This window comes from Myxocyprinus asiaticus, chromosome 39 (assembly GCF_019703515.2).
Source record: "Myxocyprinus asiaticus isolate MX2 ecotype Aquarium Trade chromosome 39, UBuf_Myxa_2, whole genome shotgun sequence".
Lineage (NCBI taxonomy): Eukaryota > Metazoa > Chordata > Actinopteri > Cypriniformes > Catostomidae > Myxocyprinus > Myxocyprinus asiaticus.
This window is the reverse complement of record NC_059382.1, coordinates 12,086,994-12,112,152: the sequence shown is the minus strand read 5'-3', so window position 1 is coordinate 12,112,152 and position 25,159 is coordinate 12,086,994. Positions and strand designations below refer to the sequence as shown.

Here is a 25,159-nt window from a genome sequence, read left to right as displayed (position 1 = left end):
ATTCAGGAAGAAATCTAAAAAAAAAATAAGGTGGTTGTAACTTGCAAGTACTAGCAAACTGTGAATCTGTGGTTTCTCCCCACAGAGTGCACAGGAAATTGATGTTGCATTTCTATGATTGATATAATATTAATTAAACTCTTACAAGTAACTAGAAACAAATATTTTTGGAAACGTGGTAGACCTACTAAGTGCAATATATGATATCCTTCTGTATCATTCACATATCTCTGATGAGAGGATTCCAATACAGGTTTATTCATGTTTTTGTGTGTGTTTTTGTTCAACATGTTTAGAAAAGGAAGCCAGCCTGCTGTAGTGGACTCTAGATAATGGTCTTCCATCTATGCCTATTCACTTTACTGCTATAGCAAAGAAGTCTAACCTCAGAACTAACCTCAAAATCTAGCTATCAGAATAAAAACAGATATGGAATGAATGACCTTGTAGTGTAGACCTCATGCATTGCATCATGTACAGAGAGATCTGAACAGTACGAAATATCCAGTACAAAGAAAATAATTGAACATTTGTTATAGTATTAAAAACATTTTTCTGATAGTTTATGGAATTATCTAATGCACACAAAAGGTTTTTACTCACCTTTTAGCCCCTGGCATGTATTTTTGCACATAACCATAGTGCATTGATTTTGGTTTATGTCTCACAGAAAAGGTAAAGGATTAGCAAAATGTTACCATACACACAAAACCCGCTTTCCTACATAAGAAGCAACCCAAGAGAGAAAGAAAATGCAGTCTGTTTAAAGAAGGCCCATAGGTCTTGGGTTTCTCAAAGGATTTTTTTTAATTATTATTATTATTATTTGATCATTTCCATATGTCTAAAGTTCAGTGTTGCACCCAATAACAACATTTTGTTTTATATCAGGAAATTCTAACTACTAAGTGAAGAATACAACAGTATGAAATCTCTTGAGCATACAGAGTTCTTAAGGGTAAGTATGAAAAGATAGCGCTAAAGGCATTAGTTATCACCCCCACACCCACTTATGCAATACATTATGTAATATTGCTCTGTCCCATTCTCTCACATTCCTTGAAGGTAAAAAAGGAAAATCTTTGATTTGTTTATTACTTTTTTAGAGTTAAAATAACATTTACAGACAAGCGGCCATAAGCTTTACAAAAATATGAATGCATACATAACATTAAAACAACAATCTCATTCTACAAATGTACATTTTATGTTTTTATATAAAAAGCTGTACAACAGGAGTAAAGTACCTTTTCAAAATACTGTGACAAAAACATACAATTTTGTACAAATAATATATGACATTTTAGCTGTACAATAAATAAACAGGTCTCTATTCAAAATTCCTTTAACTTGTCTGTTGTAGTGGGAAGAGTCACTGCAATCTTTAACAAAAGTCCTCTCATTGTTCAATATAAAATAAATCACCCAAAACTTTACATGCAAACACTCACACACTCACTCTGACAAACATACACCAGCATACACACACACACAAACTCAAAAGAGAGGTATTACACATCGAACGTTCCTGAACATTGTCCTGCTAGGTCAAAAAACATTTTTCACTCCTTCTGCTCTTACAAACAACTTTATTTTTACCAGTCCTGTTTCAGGACAAAAATGTGAGTTCAATATCTGGAGTATGGCTAGATTAGAAAGAAATTACCACTCAAAGTAGACTTCACATATGTTAAAATAAAGGGTCATTTTGTTCATACTTGTGAAAGTACTGTAGGGTACAATCCTTTGTGGATCGCAACAATATCAGTTCTTATCTCTCTGACTTAAGCAGACAGGAAGGGAGATCACATTCCATTGACACAGCACACAAAATGGAAATATGAAACAATGCCACCATGTCTGCAAACTGAATTAAAGTGCTGAAACCCTATCCAGTAGTTGACAGCATGTTTTTAACTCACAAACTCAAGTTTAGCAAGAATTACTTTAAAACCTTTAGGTATAAGTCAATAGGTGCATACAGACCAAAGTTTAAAAGGCTTAGAGATGCTAAAGATTGAACTACCATTAGTTTTGTCAATTTCCAGGTTGTGCTAAAAAAAAAACAACATCAACGTGAACATTGCAATGGTCAGTAAGACAATGTCTTTATCAAAATCTCTGATTAAAAAACAAATAAGGAATACAAATAAAAACCGTAAAAAAAGATCAGTATTTTGTCTTGTTTTCCAGTAAAAATATCTAAACATCCTTAAAACAAGATACATTTACCGGTTCAGAGAACATATCTTGAATTGTTTATTTTTAGTACCTCATTAGCATATAGTTTTCTCTCTTCTTCTTCTTGTTTTAAGCATAAATCTAATTAAATTTAGTGACATTTATGCTTTAAAGAAGAAAATTTGCCAATGGGGCAAGAAAAATAAACTTCTTTTCAAGGTATATTCTCTGAAAACAAGTCTTATTTTCTTATACGGTTTTGCTTCTGTAGTAAACGGATCATGTTTTAAGGATGTTGAGGTATTTTTATTGGAAAAAAAGACAAAAATACAGATTAAGTAAATACTTTTTGCAGTGAAGGAATTGTTGAATAAAATGAACACATCTGAATTAAACTAGATTCAGTTGTTTTCTTTGAATGAAGCGGCCAGGCTATTGTCAGTGGCAGCTGTGCTCAAACCATCGTTTTTGTACATGTAGGGACAGCGAGAACCGAGGCCTTGGCTACAGTGCTCACGCAGACAGTGGTGATGCCATGCACTAAACATCCAGCCAATCGGCAAACAGAAGAGAGGAAGCACAGTATGAATGAGAGAAAAACAAATGGAGAGCATTGAAGATGTGGAAGGGTTTGGTACAGTATGAAGAAAACGGAAGTCGTGGCATCAAAGCAGGGACAGGAAAAGTCACAGGTTTGAACCATTCCCAGTATGATGAGTGAGCCACAGGAAAAATAACAGAGACAAAACACAGAGACATTATGATTTTATTTTCTATAAAGGATTGTGTCATATATTAACTATGTATTATAAAGGTGCATAACTGACCACAGGCCAGATACTGGGGTATATGAACCTCCTCAAAATGTTATAGGTTATAAGAGGCACCTTCCCTCCAAACCACTCATTTTCAGAACACAACCTAATCCTTGAATTGTTATATGGTGAATAATAAAAGACAATTCTCTAATGGTAGAGCATTACACATATTTGCACTTTTTGTAGCACAAACATACACACACTCTTTCATACATACTTTCCAGCTTAGTCAAGTACGCTCTCAATAAAATAGACTATATTGTGTTTGATTATAAATGAGCAGCACACATCCTGCTGATTCCATGCACAGCATCCTTACGAAACACGTTCTGAAATTAAGTTGGTTAAAAAAAAAAAGGCTCAGAATAAAAAATAAAAACAATTGCAAATGTTGGCTCAAACCAAGCGATCAGTTAGTGGAGTTCACTCTCTAGCCCAGTGGGGAAAAGGTGTATCAAGTCTGAAGCATGCCAGCATTCAAGCCTAGGATACATACTCCTCAGACTTCCAGAAGTGTCCAGGGTGCGAGAGCCTGCGGTTAAGTTTGGGCAGCCTCTCTAGTAGGTCTGATAGGAGAGTAAATGTAGGCCGGTCTACCGCCTCAAACGACCAGCAGGCTGTCAGGATCTCCTACAGAGTAGTACATTGATCACATTAGACCATAAGACCATATATATATATTATTAACCGCAGTAAATCGTTTATTTTAAAAAAGCGGTTAGCTATACTAAAAGCTACAAACAAAGAGTGGCTAACTACACTGAAGCTATGTAATGAAACCTTTTTATATATATATATATATATATATATATATATATATATATATATATATATATATATATATATCAGATAATACAATCTAATAGAATCAATATTAAGGGTCATAAGTATTAAGGACGACAGTATTAAACATAAAAATAAACAGATACTTTTATACCAAAGACATAGTGACTAGAAGCAGCATTTAACAAAATATTCTGCCACAAAACAGAAGACGTAAAATATTGCAGTTGGTGAAACGTTTTTGTTTATTTTTTATTTTTTATCATTTTACATGAATCAGCCAAAAGAACCAATTCATTAAACTGAATCAGACTTCTCAGTGCTACATACAAGAAATACATTCTGGGAAAACGCATTTCATATTGCATCAAATCAATAGGCTGTAAAGTTGCAAGAGCAATACAATGGGACAAAAAAGTGCATTATGGTATTTTGTTATATTATACCACTACTCTGTTACGGGAAAAGCTATCCTATTTTCAAAACAGCAAAACTATTGTCGCAATCCTAAAAAATGTTGTAGTAGAGACACTACTTTGCACTGAAGGGAAAGAATTGGTTTTCCCACAATTTCCAATTTAATACAATATAGTTCTATCAAGATCGTTCATATGTAATAATATAATCACTGGCAGTGTGTTTTAGTTAGGAATGATTGACAACATAGAATTAGCAACAGCAGCCATAAATCATAATTGGACAGAAACTCTTGTATATTGGTTTTAACCCCTAGGTCAACAAAGTCCACTGGTGAGCTGCCCCACAGTATCTGCGCTGGACTTACCGTAACCTCCTTGCCCAGGCTAGTACCCTTCTGGGCCAGTAACCTTCTTATGCCTTCTCCACTCCCCACCAGCCAGATCAAAGCTTCAGCTGGTTGGTTGGTGATGGGCCAGTTTTTGGCCTGGAGTTCATACCAGATGGTGCTGAGACAAAAACAAACAAAGTCAACTGATCATCCAAGCAACGGCTTGGAAAATACTGTAATTTGAATTTTGAAATTATACAATTGGGGATAAAGGCTTTCAGTTACATTTACAATATCTTTTGAAAATGAATTCAAAGAGGAAGCAGAAAATAAACTCAAGATGCGTCGTAAATTGCACACTTCTACACTATTCTATGTTGTTTTGCAGAGTACGCAGTGCAAGTAGTACAGCTAAAATGCAACATAAGAAGATTACTACAAGCAGTGGTGCAGCCAAGGGTGGGCATTAGGCCCAGGCCCACCCAGAATATTAGAGATTATTTTTTTACTTCAAATATGCATTTATAAAACAGTTTTAAAAATGCGTAAATTCTGCTTTCTGAAAGTGTGAAAGAACTGCCTTTCTGTTGCTAAGGAAAATTTGTGTGAAAATTTGGCCCATCCATTTTTATTGAGGCCGACCCAAAAGTAATTTCCTGGCTACGCCCTTGACTACAAGTACCCGGATAATGTACTTCTTCAACCGAAAAAACAGAGACTGGAATGTTGGACAATTCATGCACTCATAATTGTGAATGTGGCAACTAGCGAAACATCTGTGATGACAGCACCACACAACTGTAAGTTGACTGCTTTACCATCACTCCACACTGAGTGAATATGTACATTACTTGACATACAAGTTTGTCTAATGCGCTAAAGCCAGCATAAATATTGCATGCATGTTAAACGTCACTTCCGCCAGCTAAAAAATGGTGAAAGCTTCTGTGAAGTAAAAATTGTTTTTAATGTTCCATTTCAGAATCAGAATCAGAATCAGCTTTATTGCCAAGTATGCTTACACATACAAGGAATTTGTCTTGGTGACAGGAGCTGCCAGTGTACAAAAATACAAAAACAGCAGCAAGACATATATAATAATAAAAAATAAAAAATAAAACTAATTATACACATACGTTCAGACACACACGTACATACATACACACATACACATGGGTAGTGCAAATCTAATGCAATCTGTTATGTACAGTGCAAATACAAATCTGTTATGTACAGTGCAAATGTTTTTTGTTTTTTTTCCAGAGGAATGAAATGGCAGAAGAGGCTGGATGTGTTGGATAAATATAAAAAACACTAAACTGTGTATTGCACATAGTTATTGCTCAATGGGGCAATTTATCTGTTCATGAGATGGATAGCCTGAGGGAAAAAAACTGTTCCTGTGCCTGATGGTTCTGGTGCTCAGAGCTCTGAAGCGTCGGCCAGAAGGCAACAGTTCAAAAAGGTAGTGGGCAGGGTGAGTGGGGTCCAGAGTGATTTTTCCAGCATTTTTCCTCACTCTGGAAGTGTATAGTTCTTGAAGGGGGGGCAGGGGGCAACAATAATCCTCTCAGCAGTCCGAACTGTCCTTTGTAGTCTTCTGATGTCTGATTCCATAGCTGAACCAAACCAGACAGTTATTGAAGTGCAGAGGACAGACTCAGTGACTGCTGAGTAAAACTGTATCAGCAGCGCCTGTGGCAGGTTGAATTTCCTCAGCTGGCGAAGGAAGTACAACCTCTGCTGGGCCTTTTTCACAATGGAGTCAATGTGGGTCTCCCACTTCAGGTCCTGTGAGATGGTAGTGCCCTGGAACCTGAATGACTCCACTGCTGCCACAGTGCTGTTTAGAATGGTGAGGGGGGTCAGTGTTGGGGTGTTTCTCCTAAAGTCCACAATGATCTCCACCATTTTGAGCGTGTTCAGCTCAAGGTTGTTTTGACTGCACCAGACAGCCAGACTCATCGTCATCTCGGATGAGGCCAATGACAGTGGTGTCGTCAGCAAACTTCAGGATCTTGACAGAGGGGTCCTTGGCGATGCAGTCATTGGTGTAGAGGGAGAAGAGTAGTGGGGAGAGCACACATCCCTGGGGGGCACCAGTGCTGGTTGTACAGGTGCTAGAAGTGAGTTTCCTCTGTCTCACAGGCTGCTGCCTGTCCGTCAGAAAGCTGGTAATCCACTGACAGATAGACATGGGAACAGAGAGTTGATATAATTTATTCTGGAGTATAGCTGGGATGATGGTGTTGAAAGCTGAATGAAGTCCACAAAAAGGATCCTGCATATGTCCCTGGTCTGTCCAGATGTTGCAGGATATGATGCAATCCTATGTTGACTGCATCATCCACAGACCTGTTTGCTCAATAAGCAAATTGAAGCGGATTTAGAAAGGGTCCAGTGATGTTCTTCAGGTGGGCCAACACCAGTCTCTCAAATGATTTCATGACAACAGACGTCAGGGCGACAGGTCTGTAGTCATTAAGTCCTGTGATTTTTGGTTTCTTTGGGACAGGAATAATGATTGAGCATTTGAAGCAGCATGGGAACTTCACACTGCTCCAGTGATCTATTGAAGATCTGTGTGAAGATGGGGGCCAGCTGGTTAGCACCGGATCGAAGACACGCTGGTGAGACGCCATCTGGGCCTGAAGACTTCCTCATCTTTTGTTTCCGAAAGACGTGGCTCACATCATCTTCACAGATCTTAAGTACAGGTTGAGTAGCAGGAGGTGGGAGGAGGGGGGTTGCAGGAGGTGTTGGTGTTTGTGTGAAGTGAAGGTCAGAGTCGGTGTGGGGTGTGAGATTGGGCCTTTCAAATCTGCAGTAGAACACATTCAGGTTGGTTCCCTACAGGGTTGGGGGTAGGAATCCTGTAATTTGTGAGTTGTTTCATGCCACTCCACACTGATGCAGGGTCGTTAGCTGAAAACTTGTTTTTCAGCTCCTCAGAGTATCTCCTTTTAGCCAATCTGGTTTCCCTGTTCAGTGTATTCCTGGCCTTTATCCCCACCCCTGTAAGCATCATCTTTGGCCTGAAGAAGCTGCCTGAGCTCTGCTGTAAACTACAGTTTGTCATTCTTCAACTTTAAATAAGTCCTAGTAGGAATGCACATATCTTCACAGAAACTGATATATGATGTAACAGTATCTGTGAGCTCGTCCAGGTCTGTGGCTGCAGCCTCAAAAACACTCCAATCCGTGCAATCGAAGCAGGCTTGTAGTTCCCACTCTGCTTCATTGGTCCATCTCTTTATAGTCCTTACTACTGGCTTGGTTGATTTTAATTTCTGCCTGTAGGTTGGAAGAAGATGAACCAGACAATGATCAGAGAGTCCCAAAGCTGCTCTAGGGACAGAGCGATATGCATCCTTTATTGTTGTGTAACAATGATCCAGTATGTTCCTGTCTCTGGTGGGGCATGTGATGTGCTGTCTGTATTTGGGCAGTTCACATGTGAGATTTGCTTTGTTAAAATCCCCAAGAATAATAATAACAGAGTCTGGGTATTGTTTTTCCGTGTCTGTGATTTGATCAGCCAGCTGTTGCAGCGCTGTGTTCAAACACGCATTTGGTGCAATATACACACTCACCACAATAAACGAGGAAAATTCCCGCGGCGAGTAGAAAGGCTTACAGTTAATAAAGAGCGCTTCCAAATTAGGACAGCACATCCTCTTTAACGTTGTTACATCTGTACACCAACTTTCATTGATATAAAAGCATGTTCCACCGCCTCTCGTTTTCCCCGTTAACTCCGTGATGCGATCCGCTCTGAACAGCTGGAAGCCCGGCAGATGTAACGCGCTGTCCGGAATGGCTTCACTCCTTGTTTGAAAAGTCCTTGTTTGTGCGGGTGAGGAGATGTAGTTCGTCCATTTTGTTAGGAAGAGAGCGGAGATTCGCTAAGTGAATACTCGGCAGCGCTGTTCGAAATCTGCGCCGACGGAGTTTGACCAGCGCACCGGCTCGTCTCCCTCGTCTGCGTCTCCTGAACAACAAAGCCACGCCTCCAACTAAAATGTCTAGCAAAACGTCTGAATATTCAAAAACCGGGAAAAGATTGTCTGGTACATGCTGTTGAATGTTCAGCAGTTCGTCTCTGTTAAAACTGACTGGAAAAAGATGACTAAACACAAGACAAACAAACTGAGGAGCTCCACACTGAGGCAGCTATCCACGGCGCCATCATGATGATATTTTTTTTTTTTTTTTAACGATATACCACATTTTTTAAAAAAAAACGATATAACACTTTTAAACTTAATATACTACATGGCTGAGTGCATAGTGCATAGTTTACATGCACAGTGCATAGTATGTCATTTGGGACACTGCCACTGACACCCAAACCATTATTTGTGTTAGAAGTGCTTGGGAAAATAGAGCTGTGGTTTTTACCCAAAAGCATAAACGTCAGCAGCATTTGAAAAGGGCAAACAGTCTTCCTGGTTTCCTGGTCCCATCTTCTGCACGATCTCAGGAGCCAGGTAATAGATCCATCCACGTGGCAGCTTCAGTTCATTTTCCCGCCTACACATAAACACATATGTTAATAAGGCTCTTAAAGAAATAATTAATCCAAAAAAGAAAATGACTAACCCTCATGTTGTTCTGAACCCTATGAATTTTTACCTTCGTCCATGGAACACAAACGTAAATGTAAAGCAGAATGACAGCATCAGTCACCATTCACTTTCATTGTATGGAAAAAAAGATGCAATCAAAGTGAATGGTGACGGAGACTCTCCTTTTGTGTTCCACAAAAAATAAGAACATGAGGGTGAGTAATGATGACAGAATTACTACTGCAATACATAAATACATGTGCCCTGTGGGTATGGGTAGCTCAGCAAGTAAAGACGCTGACTACCACCCCTGGAGTCGCAAGTTTGAATCCAGGGCGTGCTGAGTGACTCCAGCCAAGTCTCCTAAGCAACCAAATTGGCCCGGTTGCTAGGGAGGGTAGGGTCACATGGGGTATGCTCCTCGTGGTCGCTATAATGTGGTTCTCACTGTCGGTGGGGCACGTGGTGAGTTGTGCGTGGATCCCACGGAGAATAGCGTGAAGCCTCCACGTGTGCTACATCTCCGTGGTAACGCGCTCAACAAGCCACGTGATAAGTTGCGCGGATTGATATCTCAGATGCAGATTCGTCCTCCGCCACCCAGATTGAGGCGAGTCACCATGCCACCATGAGGACTTAGAGCGCACTGGGAATTGGGCATTCCAAATTGGGGAGAAAAAAAAATAAAAAATACATGTGCCCTACCTGTCCTCTTGCACGACTCCAGACATCCCAAACAGGCCAAAATCTGTTATGACTACTTTGTTTGAATCATAAAACACATTCTTGGACTTCAAATCCTTGTGCACAATTCCCTTTGCATGGAGGTAGCCCATACCCTGTAAAAAAGAGAAGAAAAAAAAGAAAAAAGATAAAGTCAACAAGAAACAGTGCTCGCATGTAGAGCAGGACTTGATTTTTATCCATTAGGAATTGATTGGTTTGTGAAAAAGTGGTTGGAAGGAGGGGGTTGAAAAATAAATAGGCTTGGTAACATCAGCTAAAAAGTAAAGATGTTTCAGAGGCGGAGCAAGTTACATTTTGATGAAAGATTGACGCTGTTGCTGGCTGTGTTAAGAATCCGATATGCCACATACCTTTACGATTTCCTGAGCGATTTGTCTTATCTTGTTGATATCAAGTTTAGAGTCTCTGACAACAGAGTACAGTGTCCGTCCCTTACAGAAGCTGTGAAAGGACAACACAAATACACTGAAACACAATCAAAACCCAGTTTAAGACACAAAAATGCTCTTATAACCTTTCACATTAGCTAAATTAAATTCAACCTGACTTGAGTTTTACACATTAAAAACACATTTTAAAAAATATACATCTGTTCATTTCAAGATCCCATTAATTCGCTTCATGTGTGCAGTTTTCTCTTCTGTGTTGACGTATTTCCTGCACGTTTGCTACTTGCTACTCAATTGCAAGTGCTGTTATATATTCTCATTCTAGAGAGCATTTGATTGGACAAAAATCTGTGTAGTGCAGAATGAGCCGTCAATATTTTGGGTCCATTTTTAAATGCGTATAGATTTATTTTTTCAACCTTTAGAAGTACACTAACATACAGTATATATGTTTTTGAAGCTAATAGACAAAGACAAAAAGCCACACAATTCCAAGTTTAATTTTATGGGGTCTTTAAAATTACTAATATTAATACTAAGAGAGGTTAACCTGGTGATGATGGCCAGATGGGGTGGGTTCATGCAGGCCCCCATAAACAGAACCACATTCTCATGTCGCGTTTGCCGGTAGTTCATCACCTCCTTTTTGAACAGCTTCAGATGCTCCTGGTTGTTTCCATCAATCTCTAACATGCGAACGGCGACCTCTCCGTGCCAGCGGCCCCTGTACACCTTCCCCCATCGGCCTTTACCGATCAACTCTCCGAGCTCCAGTTGCTCGAAGGGAACATCCCACTCTTGCAGGTAAACACTGGTCTGACTGGCCTTACGGCTGATGTGGTCCTTCCAGTAGCCCCTGCAGCTGGGCAGGTCATCCAGTTCATCCCCTTCACTTTCATTGCCCGATCCTCCCTGATCCTGATCGTCCTCTTCCCCCTGCTGCTCTTCTTCACAATCTTCATTCTCAAAGATGAATATAATAAACATACTTAGCCTGTTGTTATCCCCTTTTAAATTTACATTTTTAATCATCATTGATGTTTGCATATTTAAAGAATGTTGATTATGTTTTGTCAACACATGATTCAAAATGCAGATATGTTATTCAATTAAAAAGGGTATATACCAAAATAAAGTGACCTTTACTGTAAACTGGTAATTGTACCAACAAAGTAATTCTTGTAAGCAACTTTCAGTTCCTGATAGCTTAGTTGGAGGAACATGTGTCTTGCAGCACTCACCACAGCTTCCTTTTGGCTTGCTGACTGCTGAGTGATGTTACCATCCACGTGGTCTGTTTCTCTAAATAGGAAAGAGGAGACACTATACACAGTTATTGTTTACTAATCCAATTATCTACAGTGCTGCCAAAAAGTACTTAAGCCACACTTAGATTACATTACATATCAAAAGTGGAATTTATGATAAAAGGTATATAGTGCAAACACACCTTTCAAGCTAAACATGTTGCAACAATAAGTTTATTAGGTTTCAAATTAAAACCAGTAGATATATTGTTAAAAATTAAGTCAAAAAGTATTTGGACACTTTCGGGTTGTCAAACTTTGTGGAACACGTCCATATAATATGATGAACTTGAGGGGAACTGACTTCATGCAACCACTAAAAATGAACTTAGGACCGGTTGGTCCAAAGTACCAGCAAAAATGGCTACATCAGAAAACGTCATGGTTACTGGTGTAACCTCCGTTCCCTGATGGAGGGAACGAGACGTTGGTGTCGATGTAGTGACACTAGGGGTCACTCTTGGGAGCCCGAGACACCTCTGGTCTTTGATAAAAGGCCAATGAAAATTGGCGAGTGGTATTTGCATGCCACTCCCCCGAACATACGGGTATAAAAGGAGCTGGTATGCAACCACTCATTCAGGTTTTACGCTGAGGAGCCGATATAAGGTCCGGCCATTTCAGCGGGTAGTTCAGCGTTGTGGCAGGAGGGACCAACGTCTCGTTCCCTCCATCAGGGAACGGAGGTTACACCAGTAACCATGACGTTCCCTATCTGTCACTCACTCGACGTTGGTGTCGATGTAGTGACACTAGGGGTCCCTATACAAAACGCCACAAGGCTGAACTGTGTTACGTGAACTGGCGGTGTGTGGTGGGCAGACTTGCTGTGTGCCTCATAGCCAGCACACCAGGTCGACACGTAACCTCCCCCAACACAGTTATGAGTGTCGAACGGCCCTTTTTGGGGACAAGTCGACTACCCAGAGATAGAGACAGGCTTAACCCAGTCATGGCCTCTTTCCCCTTCTCTTTTTCCACTCCCTAAAAAAGAAGGGGGATTATCTGACTGGGCCGCCAGGTCTAGTCGGGGGGTGTCCCTCCCAAGGGGAGGACACCGCGGAGACCACACCTCGCCCCAAGAGAGGGGGGATATTTAAGTGGAAGAATACATCACATGGTCTTTCCAACCATGTGGAGAGCCTTCAAGGTAGATCCTACCCAATGGGGGAGGAGTTACTACAACATGGAGACTGAGGGGCTCTGCCCAAGGAAGACGCAGTTTGCCAGTAGGGAAACGAACTAGCGGAAGATATAGATCGCATGGGGTTAGCCTTACAGGGAACCGCCACATGCGGAGCACCTACCCCAGAACCGGGCTCTTAGTTAGCGCGTGTACTGGGCCGGCAGCGAGTCTCTCCGAAAACTCGACTGCCACAGGGCTCGGAGGAAGTCAACCAGGGAACAACCTTTGTGAACACTACTGGGAATTAACAGCGCACGTCTTCAGCTCAAAAGGAGGTGGAAGGCGCTATGTGCAAGCGATACACCCGGCCGGCTATCCCGGGCTTATCCGCTTGTGTTGCGTGCCACTACCTGGGACGAAACCGGTTCCACCCGGAGGTTGTAGAACCTTGCAAAGGTGTTGGGTGTTGCCCAGCCCGCTGCTCTGCAATGTCTGTTAGAGAGGCACCTCTGGCCAGGGCCCAAGAAGCCGCTACACCACGAGTAGAATGGGCTCGTAGCCCTACCGGGGGCGGCATGTTTTGGGCGAGACATGCCATAGTTATGGCGTCAATGAGCCAGTGGGCGATCCTCTGCTTGGAGACAGCGCTTCCTTTCCGCTGTGCACCGAAGCAGACAAAGAGCTGCTCAGAGAGTCTAAAGCTCTGCGTGCGATCCAAATAGATGCGCAAAGCACGCACCGGACACAGCAACGCCAGGGCTGGGTCTGCCTCCTCCTGGGGCAGCGCTTGCAGGTTCACCACCTGGTCTCTAAAAGGAGTGGTGGGAACCTTGGGCACATAGCCCGGTCGGGGGTCTCAGGATCACGTGAGAATAGCCCGGACCGAACTCCAGGCACGTTTCGCTGACAGAGAACGCTTGCAGGTCACCTACCCTCTTGATGGAAGTGAGCGCAGTCAGGAGGGCAGTCTTCAAGGAGAGTGCCTTAAGCCCGGCTGACTGCAAAACTCAAAGGGGGCTCTCTGTAGACCCTGAAAAACTACAGAGGTCCGATGAGGGAACAAGGCGTGGCCTGGAGGGATTCAGCCTCCTGGCGCCTCTTAGGAACCTGATGATCAGATCATGCTTCCCTAAGGACTCACCGTCGACTGCGTCATGGTGTGCTGCTATGGCAGCAACGTACACCTTCAAGGTGGAAGGGGACAGCCTCCCTTCCAACCTCTCTTGCAGGAAGGAAAGCACTGATCTGACTGCGCACCTCTGGGGGTCTTCCTGATGGGAAGAACACCACTTAGCGAACAGACACCACTTAAAGGCATACAGGCGCCTCGTAGAGGGAGCCCTAGCCTGAGTGAATGTGTCTACCAACGCAGGTGGGAGACAGCTTAGGTCTTCCGCGTCCCGTCCAGGGGCCAGACATGGAGATTCCAGAGGTCTGGGCGCGGGTGCCGGATGGTGCCCCTTCCCTGAGAAAGAAGGGCCTTTCTCAGGGGAATTTGCCCGGGGGAGCTGTCACGAGGAGCGTGAGGTCCGAGCACCACGTCTGGGCGGGCCAGTAGGGTGCTTACCAGGACGACCTTCTCCTCGTCCTCCCTGACCTTGCACAGGGTCTGTGCGAGCAGGCTCACTGGGGAAAACGCATATTTGCGAATGCCAGGGGACCAGCTGTGTGCCAGCGCGTCTATGCCGAGGAAGGCCTCGGTGAGGGCGTACCAGAGAGGGCAGTGGGAGGATTCTTGGGAGGCGAACAGGTGCACCTGTGCCTGACTGAATCGACTCCAAATCAGCTGGACCACCTGAAGGTGGAGTCTCCACTCTCCCCTGAGGGTAACCTGTTGTTACGGCGCGTCCGCCGAAGTGTTGAGGTTGCCCGGGATGTGAGTGGCTTGCAGCGACTTGGTGCTGCTAACTCCGTTGGAGGAGACGGCGGGCGAGTTTTGACATACAGCGGGAGCGCAGACCGCCTTGGCGGTTGACATATGCTACCGCTGCCGTGCTGTCTGTCCGAACTAGCACGTGCTTGCCCTTGATCAACGGCCGGAACCTCCGCAGGGCGAGCAGAATTGCCAGTAACTCGAGGCAGTTGATGTGCCAACGCAGCTGCGGACCCGTCTAGAGGCCGGCAGCTGCGTGCCCGTTGCCAACAGCGCCCCAGCCCATTTTGGAGGCGTCTGTCGTGACCACGACGCGCCTGGAGACCAGTTCTAGCGGAACACCTGCTCGTGGAAACGAGAGGTCGGTCCAAGGGCTGAAAAGACGGTGACAGACCGACGTAATGGCCACGCGGTGTGTCCCGTGGCGCCATGCCCGTCTCGGGACTCGAGTCTGGAGCCAGTGCTGAAGCGGCCTCATATGCATCAACCCGAGCGGGGTGGCCACCGCCGAGGACGCCATATGCCCCAGGAGCCTCTGAAAATGTTTCAGTGGAACCGCTGTTTTCTGTTTGAACGCCTTCAAACAGGCCAGCACCGACTGGGCGCGCTCGTTCGTAAGGTGTGCCGTCAAGGAGACTGAGTCCAACTCCAAACTGAGAAAAGAGATGCTCTGAACCGGGAGAAGCTTGCTCTTTTCCCAGCTGACCCGAAGCCCTAGTCGGCTGAGGTGTGAGAGCCCCAGGTCCCTGTGTGCGCATAACCCGCCTCGAGAGTGAGCTAGGATTAGCCAGTCGTCGAGATAGTTGAGAATGCGAATGCCCACCTCCCTTAACGGGGCAAGGGCAGCCTCTGCGATCTTCGTAAAGACGCGAGGAGACAGGGACAGGCCGAAAGGGAGGACTTGTACCGATACGCCTGACCCTCGAACGCAAACCGCAGGAAGGGTCTGTGTCGAGGAAGGATCGAGACGTGAAAGTACGCATCCTTCGGGTCTACCGCCGCAAACCAATCTTGATGCCGGACGCTCGCTAGAATGCGTCTTTGCGTCAGCATCTTGAACAGGAGTCTGTGTAAGGCCCGGTTCAGTACTCGCAGGTCCAAGATTGGCCGCAACCCACCGCCTTTTTTCCGGTACAATGAAGTAGGGGCTGTAAAACCCCCTCTTCATCTCGGCTGGAGGGACAGGTTCTATCGCGTTCTTCCGTAGGAGGGTAGCGATCTCCGCGCAAGGTAGCAGCGTTTCCATCTTTCACCAAGGTGAAGTGGACACCGCTGGACCTGGGCGGATGCCCAGCGAAGTGAATCGTGCAGCCGAGTCAGACGGTCCGGACCAGCCCTCGCGACGGACTGGAAAGCGCAAGCCATGCACCCGAGTTCCGCGCAAGGGGGACCAAAGGGACAACGTCATCGGATGTACCGGCGGGTGGGGCCTCGCGGCGGGGCGGAGCTTGAGGTGCCACACCACATCGTGGCCGTGCTGAGTCCGAGGACATCGAAGCACTTACCTGGCTCCTTGTGACCACCCCCGGAACAGCCTGGGACGGGGGAGGAAGAGGCCTGTCCTCATGACCCGTGGAGACTGTCACATCGGGGGCGGATTTGTGCCACAGCTGGGCGCTCAGGGCGGGAGACCGCCGCTGGAGCGCCAACCTGCCAAATGGAGTGGTGGACGGTGGTCGTGATGCCAGCCGTACACACCGAATATGTGACCCAGGGAACAAGGAAACCACTCTTGCGGAGCTCTTGAGTACTGCAGCCACTTGGGCATGCAGCGCAATTAAATGCAAAAGGTAACAAAAAGAAGATCTGCTTACCAGCTCCAGAGCAGCGGGTTTCGTTGTCCCTGGGTCGCCCGTCTCAGGGGCGCTTCGAAGACCTCCGTGGGTTCTTCGGTGCCGGCTGTGAGACGGGTGGCGTCGGCTTCCTGCGGTGGGCTCCACGCCGGGGCCGGGCCGGAGGGGCGGGCTGCAGCGGAGCCGGTGCAGTCACCGCAGGGGGACGCCCTCGGCGATGAGTAGATGGGGGGATCTTGAGCCACGCCGGGGCAGGACAAGCCGGCTAACATCCATCTACTGCTCTACCATCGAGAACTGCTGGGCAAAGTCCTCGACAGTGTCGCCGAATAGGCCCGCCTGGAAAATGGGGGCAGCAAGGAATCGTGTCCTGTCGGCCTCACCCATCTCGACCAGGTTGAGCCAAAGGTGGCGCTCCTGGACCACTAGTGTGGCCATCGTCCGCCCGGGAGACCGCGCCGTGACCTCCGTCGCTCGGAGAGCGAGGTCGGTCGCCGAGCGCAGTTCCTGCATCAATCCCGGGGCGGAACTACCCTCGTGCAGTTCCTTTAGCGCCTTGGCGGACTTGCAGGAGAGCCATGGCGTGCAGGGCGGAGGCGGCTTGTCCAGCAGCGCCGTAGGCTTTGACCGTCAGAGACGACGTAAACCTACAGGCCTTGGACGGGGGCTTTGGGCACCCACGCCAGGTGGCGGCGCTCTGCGGGCATAGGTGCACCGCGAGCGCCTTTATCCACCGGGGGATTGCCGAATAACCCTTGGCCGCCCCACCATCGAGGGTAGTGAGAGCGGGGAAGCTGAAAAGATCGGGACCGGGCAGTAAAAGGTGCCTCCCGCGATCTTGTCAGCTCTTCATGCACTTCCGGGAAGAAAGGAACGGGGCGGGGCGTGGCTTTGAGCGGCGCCGCGAGCCCAGGAACCAATCACAGAGCCGCGAGGGTTCAGGGAAGAGCGGTGAAATCCACTCTAACCGACGCTCGCGGCTGTCCGGGAAAGCATGTCGTCACCTCCGCGTCAGCCTGTGACTGGGCGATCGACCCCGAAGGGAGGAGCCCAGCCGAGGCTTCCGACTGGACGAGCCCGCTCTCCGATGCTGCGCTCGAGAGCTCATCACTTTCGCGGGCTCCGAATAAGAGGTCGAACTCGCCCTGAGACGAGCCGGCGGACTCACCCGGAAGCCCGATCGGGGCAGACGAGCGTGCTGGGGAATGGGAGTTCCGCGGGGGGATACCCGGCGGAGGCGGTCCCATTGGGGTCCCCAAATCGCCCCCAGTGCTAGCCGCGCTGGCCTCAAACCCGTGGGTAAAAGGACCGAGGCGGGAGCCTCTGGGGTGGCTCGCTTCCTTACGAAGGCGAGCCGCGACCGCAACGTTGCCATGGACAAATTCTCGCAATGAGAATGTGACCATCCACGAACGCTGTCTCCGCGTGAGCAGTGCCCAGACACGAAAGACAGTGATCGTGACCGTTAGAAGGCGAGAGATAACGAGCACAACCAGGAATAACACACAATCGGAAAAGCATCTTTAAAAAGACGCATCTTTAAAAAGACGTTCCGTGTGTGTGCTCTTTTAGAGAAATATATACTCTTTTAGAGGGGAAAAATGCTCTTTCAGAAAATATACTCTCTAGTTTTTCTGCCGAAGCGCCCAGGGGCGTTCTCTACAGTGCACCAGTGCAGAGGAGGGAGAAGCCGCTGAAATGCGCCGTCAGATCCAGCAGGTGAATGAACAGTAGTATTCAGCTCAATGAGCATGACCGTTCGGCTCCGAAGAGAAAATCTGAATGAGTGGTTGCATACCAGCTCCTTTTATACCCGTATGTTCGGGGGAGTGGCATGCAAATACCACTCGCCAATTTTCATTGGCCTTTTATCAAAGACCAGAGGTGTCTCGGGCTCCCAAGAGTGACCCCTAGTGTCACTACATCGACACCAACGTCGAGTGAGTGACAGATAGGGAACTGAAATTCATGGGTATGGGTAGCTCAGCAAGTAAAGACGCTGACTACCACACCTGGAGTCGCAAGTTCGAATCCAGGGCGTGCTGAGTGACTCCAGTCAGGCTTCCTAAGCAACCAATTGGCCTGGTTGCTAGGGTGGGTAGAGTCACCTTGGGTTAACCTCCTCGTGATCACTATAATGTGGTTCTTGCTCTCGGTGGGGCACGTGGTGAGTTGTGCTTGGATGCCACGGAGAATAGAGTGAAGCCTCCACACGCGCTAGGTCTCCGCAGTAACGCGCTCAACAAGCCACATGATAAGATGCGCGGATTGACGGTCTCAGATGTGGAAGCAACTGAGATACGTCCTCTGCCACCCGGATTGAGGTGAGTCACTACGCCACCTCGAGGACTTAGAGCGCATTGGGAATTGGGCATTCCAAATTAGGGAGAAAAGGGGAGGAAAATGCAAAGAAAAAAAAAGAAGAAGAAAAAAAAAGAAAACCGAAATTCATTCTGAGAAAATTCAGTATCTGGCATAATTTGTTTGCAGATGCCACTTGGTTTGATATTTTGTATCTAATGCAATTAGATTGCATTAGATACAAAATAAATGTCTCTAATGTATCTATTGCATTTTTAAGTGTGACTTGAGTGTCCAAAAGAGTCCAAATACTTTTTGGGGCCACTACATATGGCAATATCAGTCCTACATAAGATCTATATCAAAAAATTTGAATGCTTCTATGATGCATGTGAACTCGCTGGGATATTTTACTGGAGTATGTACTGTCACATACTGTAAGTTCAGCATGAACTAAGTGTAAGTGATGAAACAATACAATGGAACAATAACAAAAAGTGTGTTGCTACACTGCTATGGTTCTCAAAAATGCACAGAAATTACAATGTGCTACAAGGAACCAAAACCAATGTGATTTGTGTTTCAGTTACACTGTGTCAAAGCACTTTTAGAAATACTGTTGAAATACAGCAAAAAGTCTTGTCTTACCCCATGCTGTAAAGGCCATCTGAATGAATGGAATTAGATACATCTGTCAGAAAAAAAGTGATACCTTAGTTCCTCAGTTAGTGATCACAAAAGCAGTGTATGCTTAATTAGCTATTTAAAAGAATATTTCACCCCAAAAAATAAAAATTCTCTCATCATTTACTCACCCTCATGATGTTCCGGATGTGTATGACTTTCTTTCTTCAGCAGAACACAAACAAAGATTTTTAGAAGAATATCTCAGCTCTGTTGGTCCATACAACACGAGTGAATGGTAACCAAAACTTTGAAGATCGAAAAAGCACATAAAGCTATCATAAAAGTCATCCACACAACTTCAGTGGTTTAATCCATGTCTTCTGAAGTGATCCAATCTGTTTTGGGTGAGAAAAGACCAAAATATAACCCCTTTTTCACTATATTCGGTCCCTTTGATGATAGTGATTTCAAGCTTGATTACACTTCTTAGCACTCTGTGCATATGTCAAGCAGTAGGAAGTGTTATCGAGCTTGAAACCATGATTGTGCCTAGAGACTGCGATTGCAAAATGTGCAGTCTAAAAGGATTTATACTTTGGTCTGTTCTTACCTGAAACTGATTGGATCATTTCAGAAGACATGTATTTAACCACTGGATTAATTCTATACTATCTTTATTTGCTTTTTGGAGCTTCAAAGTTTTGGTCACCATTCACTTGCATTGTATGGACCTAAAGAGCTGAGATATTCTTCTAAAAATCTTCTTTTGTGTCCTGCAGAAGAAAGAAAGTCAAACATTCAGATTACATTTAAAGGTGCACCAAGTTATTATTATTATTATTATTATTAATATTTATTTATTTGTAAAAAATAATTAAATAAAAAAAAGTTCTCAAACTAACATTAAATGAAGACTCCAGTAACTGGCCTAGAAAAGATATTTTATGCTACACAGGTTGCAAAATAACCACATACTACTCTATCTTGCTGTTATAGCACAGGCATCAGTACAAATTCCAAGACAACTGTTGTAATGGTCAGTAAAACAAACAATAAATTACTTAGTGCACCTTTAAAACTATGCATCTGAATAATAGGTGTATCAGTGCTTGTTTTCTTTTAAAATATTATCTTGGCACAACAAAAGAGGCAGACATACAGAGAGCTGGAAGTGCAGACAACTGAAAATTGAGAGCAATTCCCTCAAATGGCCACCAGGAGGCGCACACACCACAGTATAAATACAGCTTGATCTCAAATCATACATCAAGCACTCAAGATTAGTCGCACAGCTAAGTTGCTTCAAAAAGCCAATACTCGACAAGAAATCTAAACACCACACCTGAAGAGTAAATGTGGGGTGTTAACTCACCAGGGAAGATAAATTGTTGTCTATGCTGAAAGTAGCAGGCAGCTAATGAGCGGGACAGAGAGAAAATTGTCCACGACACAAAGAAAAGAGAGAGAGCTTGTTAAACAAGCAATCCTAGGGGTTTAGTTTAACCAGCTTGGTAAAACAAATGATTTCTGGTGAGGTTTTGCTTTAAAACTGCACTATGGCTGTGTTAATGACAGATATTAGCATACAACACACAATGGTCAGTAAAGGTTAGTATACATTATTCAAGGAGGACATTGCTGAGCATCAAAACACTAAGCATTCTAAGACAGACAACAGAGGATTGCTAGAATAGCATGTTTAAAAAGTGTGACATTTTGTAGTCAGGATTCCCACTCTTTTTTACTAATGAAATTCCATGTTTATTTTTATTTTTTTAATCCTTTCGATTCAGACTGATTCGTTATGAATCATTCAGACTGATTTGACAAATCGGACATCACTATTGCTAATGAGCAAATTCTACCCTCCACAAGCTTTAACCAAGAGCAATTTTTAGATGAACTATTTCAGAGCAGAGCATAACAAGAAAAATGTATGTTCACTGTAGAAATTTCCATGACTTTTCCACGACTTTTAAGATTTAGTTAATTTCCATGGCATTTTCATGCCTGTAAAACACAATTCTAAAATTCCCTGGTTGAATTTCCGGGTTTTCCATGACCATGGGAAACCTAAGTAGTGTAGAATTTGAAATGGTTTTAGAGATGGGGTGGTAAGTAAACTACTATGGTATCCATGTAAATAAGACTGACCTGGGAAGTGAAAGCGACTGTCAACGAGACCCTTAGGGGAGTGGTTGGGTGGCGGGGTGGCGCTTGGGGGGTTGGTGTGACTGAAGGGGATAGGTGAGGAGGGGGTGGAGGAGGTGGTGGAGGAGGGGTTACTACTGGAGTCCAGGTGACTCAGTGACTGTGGGTGGTCCTGAAGGAAAAGAGGAGGGACACATCACTATTTAACATTTAGCAAAAGGTGCAAAAAATTGTAGTACAAATAGAGACATACTACAAAAGGGACAAAACTAAGTAAGGCAGAATATCCAAGCAAATTATTTTACTAGCAAGCTCTAGAAAATCACTGCTTAGGTATCATACAAGTAAACTCAAACTCAGATCAAAAGTTTGTTATTCACTGATAATCTTCCCCTCTGTCATAGCTCTCAAATATAATTTGCAGTCGAATCTTTATGATGTCAGGTGACATGCAAGATCCAATGCTATTTGGCATCAATGACGTTAATATGACATTGGGATCAACAACAGGAGAATTTTGATTTGTTCCCTCACACAAAGCTATCATATGGCTTCAGAAGACCAGTACGAATGGACCACTTTTATGATACTTTTGATACTTGGTGCTTTTTAGTTCTTTTTGGAACTTTGTTGTAATACAATTGCCATCTACTTTCTTCTGGAAAACAGAAGCTCAGACATTCTGTCAAAGATCTCCTTTGATGTTTCACAGAAGAAAGACAATAGACCTTATTCACGCTAGCGCCATCTTTGATTTTTAATGAGAATGGAAACGAGGCTGTGAGGGATAGACTTACAGTCTCTTCAATGGCATGAGCGGTATAAAGCTGTATAAAGCTCTTAGATCACGTCTGATTTTCCACAACTCATGTTGTCTGGAGTTCTTTGTATACTGAATGTTCTTGGACAGATATTTTTTCAATGTTTTGTCTGCAGAACGATCCAAAAACACTTTTGTGACGACGAGGAGAGCATGGCCTGTGATGGAGCACAGCCGGCGCTGAATCAGCTGTTCAGCGGGAGAGTGAGATAAGGGGCAGCCGGAGACTCTGGTTTGAGAGAGAGAGAAGAACTTGCTTGTCGGCTCCCGGACGCACTGTCACCCGGTCCTCAACCGCTCCTCTGCCCTCTGGCGGATGCCAGCTCGCTCCTCCCCTGGTGGACGGCAGCAAGTCCTACGGCCCCTGGCGGATGGAGCCACTCCTCCCCTTCTCGGCAGACAGCCACGGTTCCTCCGGCTCTCGGCGGCCGGCAGCCCCCAGGCAGAAGGCTGCAGCTGCTCCCCTGGTGGATGGCAGCAGCAAGGACTCCACGACAGAGCATCCCTCCTCCCTCCCGGGTTTCGGCACAACTGTAACAGTTAATGGATGGGCAAGGAGGAGGCGGGAACCGGCTGAACAGTAACATAACGTTTAATGATGAAACACAGCGTAAAACATAAACAAACAGACACACATGGAACGCGGCTGCGTGCGTCTCTTTCTCTCCCCAACTGGTGTCTCCGGCTGCCCCTTAACCCGCTCTCCTGCTGATCAGCTGATTCAGCGCTGGCCCTCGTTGTCATTCCCATTAAAAATCAAAGATGGCGCTAGCGTGAATAAGGTCTATAATACTGGGTTGGAATGACATTAGTAAATGAAGAAAGAAATGCAATTTTTGGTTAACTATTCAAAAAAAAATTTTACATTTCACCATTATTTAACAATAACATTTCAACAATGAAACCTTATGTAAGTTCAAAATTATTGTCCCATTAAATGAAAACAGATTTGCATTCCGTGCACAGCAGCCACAGAGTTCATCAATTTTTTCACTAAATGGGAAAATCAATTCTATTCTATTCTATTCTACTAATACAGAATGCAATGAAGGTGCACCTCTTCAAAAAACAACACCACACAGAGTCAGAACACAAAGTGAGTTTTAATTTGACATTGATGGTGTTTTAACATGACATGACTCTTAATTTCCTGGTTTGTGTGGTTTGCTACATACCTTTTTGTTTATTGCCTTCGGTAACGTTCCGTACTGATGAGACTCAGCCGGCCGCTCCACCTTGTCGTTGATACCTGACGGAACTGACTCTGTTCTTCTGATCTTGTTTGGAACTGAAAGAACAGACAAAGAAACTTTGCATGCTCTACAGCTTAAAGCATTAAACTGTAAAAATATACTAAGGTCTGTACCATGTTGAAGTCTTACATGGTGAAAATGAAATTCTGCACTTAGGAGCCTCTTTGGTACATTTGTTGTGGCATTTTACCCTAAAAAGATGAAAGCAATCATGAGCAAGAAGATACTGGGAAATCAGACATGGTTTCCATACAAGGAATTTTGTTTTTCCTTACTTGCAATGTTTACATTTTACACCAAACATCATGTTCTTCTTGCACACCTGGCACATCTGAGACAACCAGGACTTGGTGGAAAACCTTTGAAGAGGACAAATAAAAAAGCCAGTTTCAGTTGTCACCCAAAGTAAAGCTGAAAGACCAACAAGGACATATGAAACAATAAAAACAGACATGTTGTGGTTGATACCTGTGTGTGACATCTAGACCGATATCTTTCCTCATAATTAGCGGAGAGCTTCCATGCGTTGCAACATTATCTATACAATGGCAAAGTAAAATAACAAAAAGTAATGAGACAAAAAAAACAAAGTGTCTGTGAAACAACCATAAAAATTTGTCTGACACTGGATGACTTCAGCTCTGTTCCAAAAACTGAGTGAGTCATCTTGGCGTTTACTCCTTACATATACAGCTGCCAATTAAACGCATTGCAAGCGTCATGGAACCACAGGCAGCAACTGTGTACCACACAATTAGTGCTCCTTGTAAGAAAGGCATGTGGGACTTGACTAACAATTGATTCCAATAGAGTTTGAAGTTAGCTTATTGCTAAGCTAATGAGGCAGTACTCAAATAAACATAAAAAAAAAAAATACATAGCACACATAAATATAGGATAAACAGTACATTTATAATTAGATTAAACTATTTATATTGATATATTTCAGTATTAAATTACATATATTTATAGTCTACATTTCTCCCGAATCTGCTGCCATCTTGGATGAATTTTGTTGTCACCATGGATTATGGGAGTGCCTTATCTATGAAGGATACATGCGATGCTACTTTAGAACCAAAACAAGCCCAATCTTATAAGGCACCATAATGTTTATGGGTACAGTTTAGAACAGCTTTATGTCAAGACTGAAACCTTGCAATACATTATGATGTTTTAAAATTGTCTAGTTATATTGTCTGATACTGTTTTACTAGGGCTGAAGAAGAACACTTACTTCTTACCCCCGTAGGGTCCCCAGGGTGAGTGGGGGTGTTTGGTAGTATGCAGGGGGAACGTGCAGACAGCAGCGGCGACCTCGAGGGAGAGACCTCCCAGACATTCCCTCCACCGTTTATCTGCACGTTCGGCAATGGGTTATTTTTCTTCCCACTTCTGCAAGGCAGAGGAGACAAGATTAAATATCTACAAGTTCTATTTTTCCACCTATACAATGTTTCACTGGAATAGTTGCAATGTAACAATTAGAATTCCCAGAATGACCTTTCTATAGAACTCAATAAACCTGAACCAGCAGCATGCAACCACAAATATTTAAAAAATATGGTAGACAAATGCAGGCATGCTGTTTCAGAGGTAGGGAATTTGTGCAGTGGACTTCATTTCACATAAATATTCCAAGGAGGAGCTTCGATCTTGGCTATGTTTATTGGC

The 25,159-nt window shown here is 44.4% G+C and overlaps 1 protein-coding gene across 9 annotated transcripts in view; it reads right to left on the bottom strand.

Moving 5' to 3' along the window:
- Positions 1-1,077: 1,077 nt before the first annotated feature.
- Positions 1,078-25,159, bottom strand: part of LOC127430222 (kinase suppressor of Ras 1-like) — a 61,311-nt gene continuing 37,229 nt past the window's right edge. For 6 of the 9 annotated variants that reach the window (XM_051679827.1, XM_051679828.1, XM_051679832.1 and 3 more), the window contains 16 exons: positions 24,723-24,880; positions 23,954-24,023; positions 23,761-23,844; positions 23,615-23,676; positions 23,408-23,520; positions 21,416-21,584; positions 20,634-20,675; positions 19,283-19,325; positions 11,476-11,557; positions 10,785-11,197; positions 10,196-10,286; positions 9,804-9,937; positions 8,932-9,063; positions 4,567-4,708; positions 3,496-3,629; positions 1,078-2,721 (listed from right to left, as the gene is read on the bottom strand). In XM_051679827.1, coding sequence (XP_051535787.1) covers positions 2,583-2,721; positions 3,496-3,629; positions 4,567-4,708; positions 8,932-9,063; positions 9,804-9,937; positions 10,196-10,286; positions 10,785-11,197; positions 11,476-11,557; positions 19,283-19,325; positions 20,634-20,675; positions 21,416-21,584; positions 23,408-23,520; positions 23,615-23,676; positions 23,761-23,844; positions 23,954-24,023; positions 24,723-24,880 — 2,008 coding nt within the window. In that variant the 3' untranslated portion in view covers positions 1,078-2,582. The remainder of the gene's footprint in view (positions 2,722-3,495; positions 3,630-4,566; positions 4,709-8,931; positions 9,064-9,803; positions 9,938-10,195; positions 10,287-10,784; positions 11,198-11,475; positions 11,558-19,282; positions 19,326-20,633; positions 20,676-21,415; positions 21,585-23,407; positions 23,521-23,614; positions 23,677-23,760; positions 23,845-23,953; positions 24,024-24,722; positions 24,881-25,159) is intronic. The other 3 variants (XM_051679829.1, XM_051679830.1, XM_051679831.1) reach the window with 3 other exon arrangements.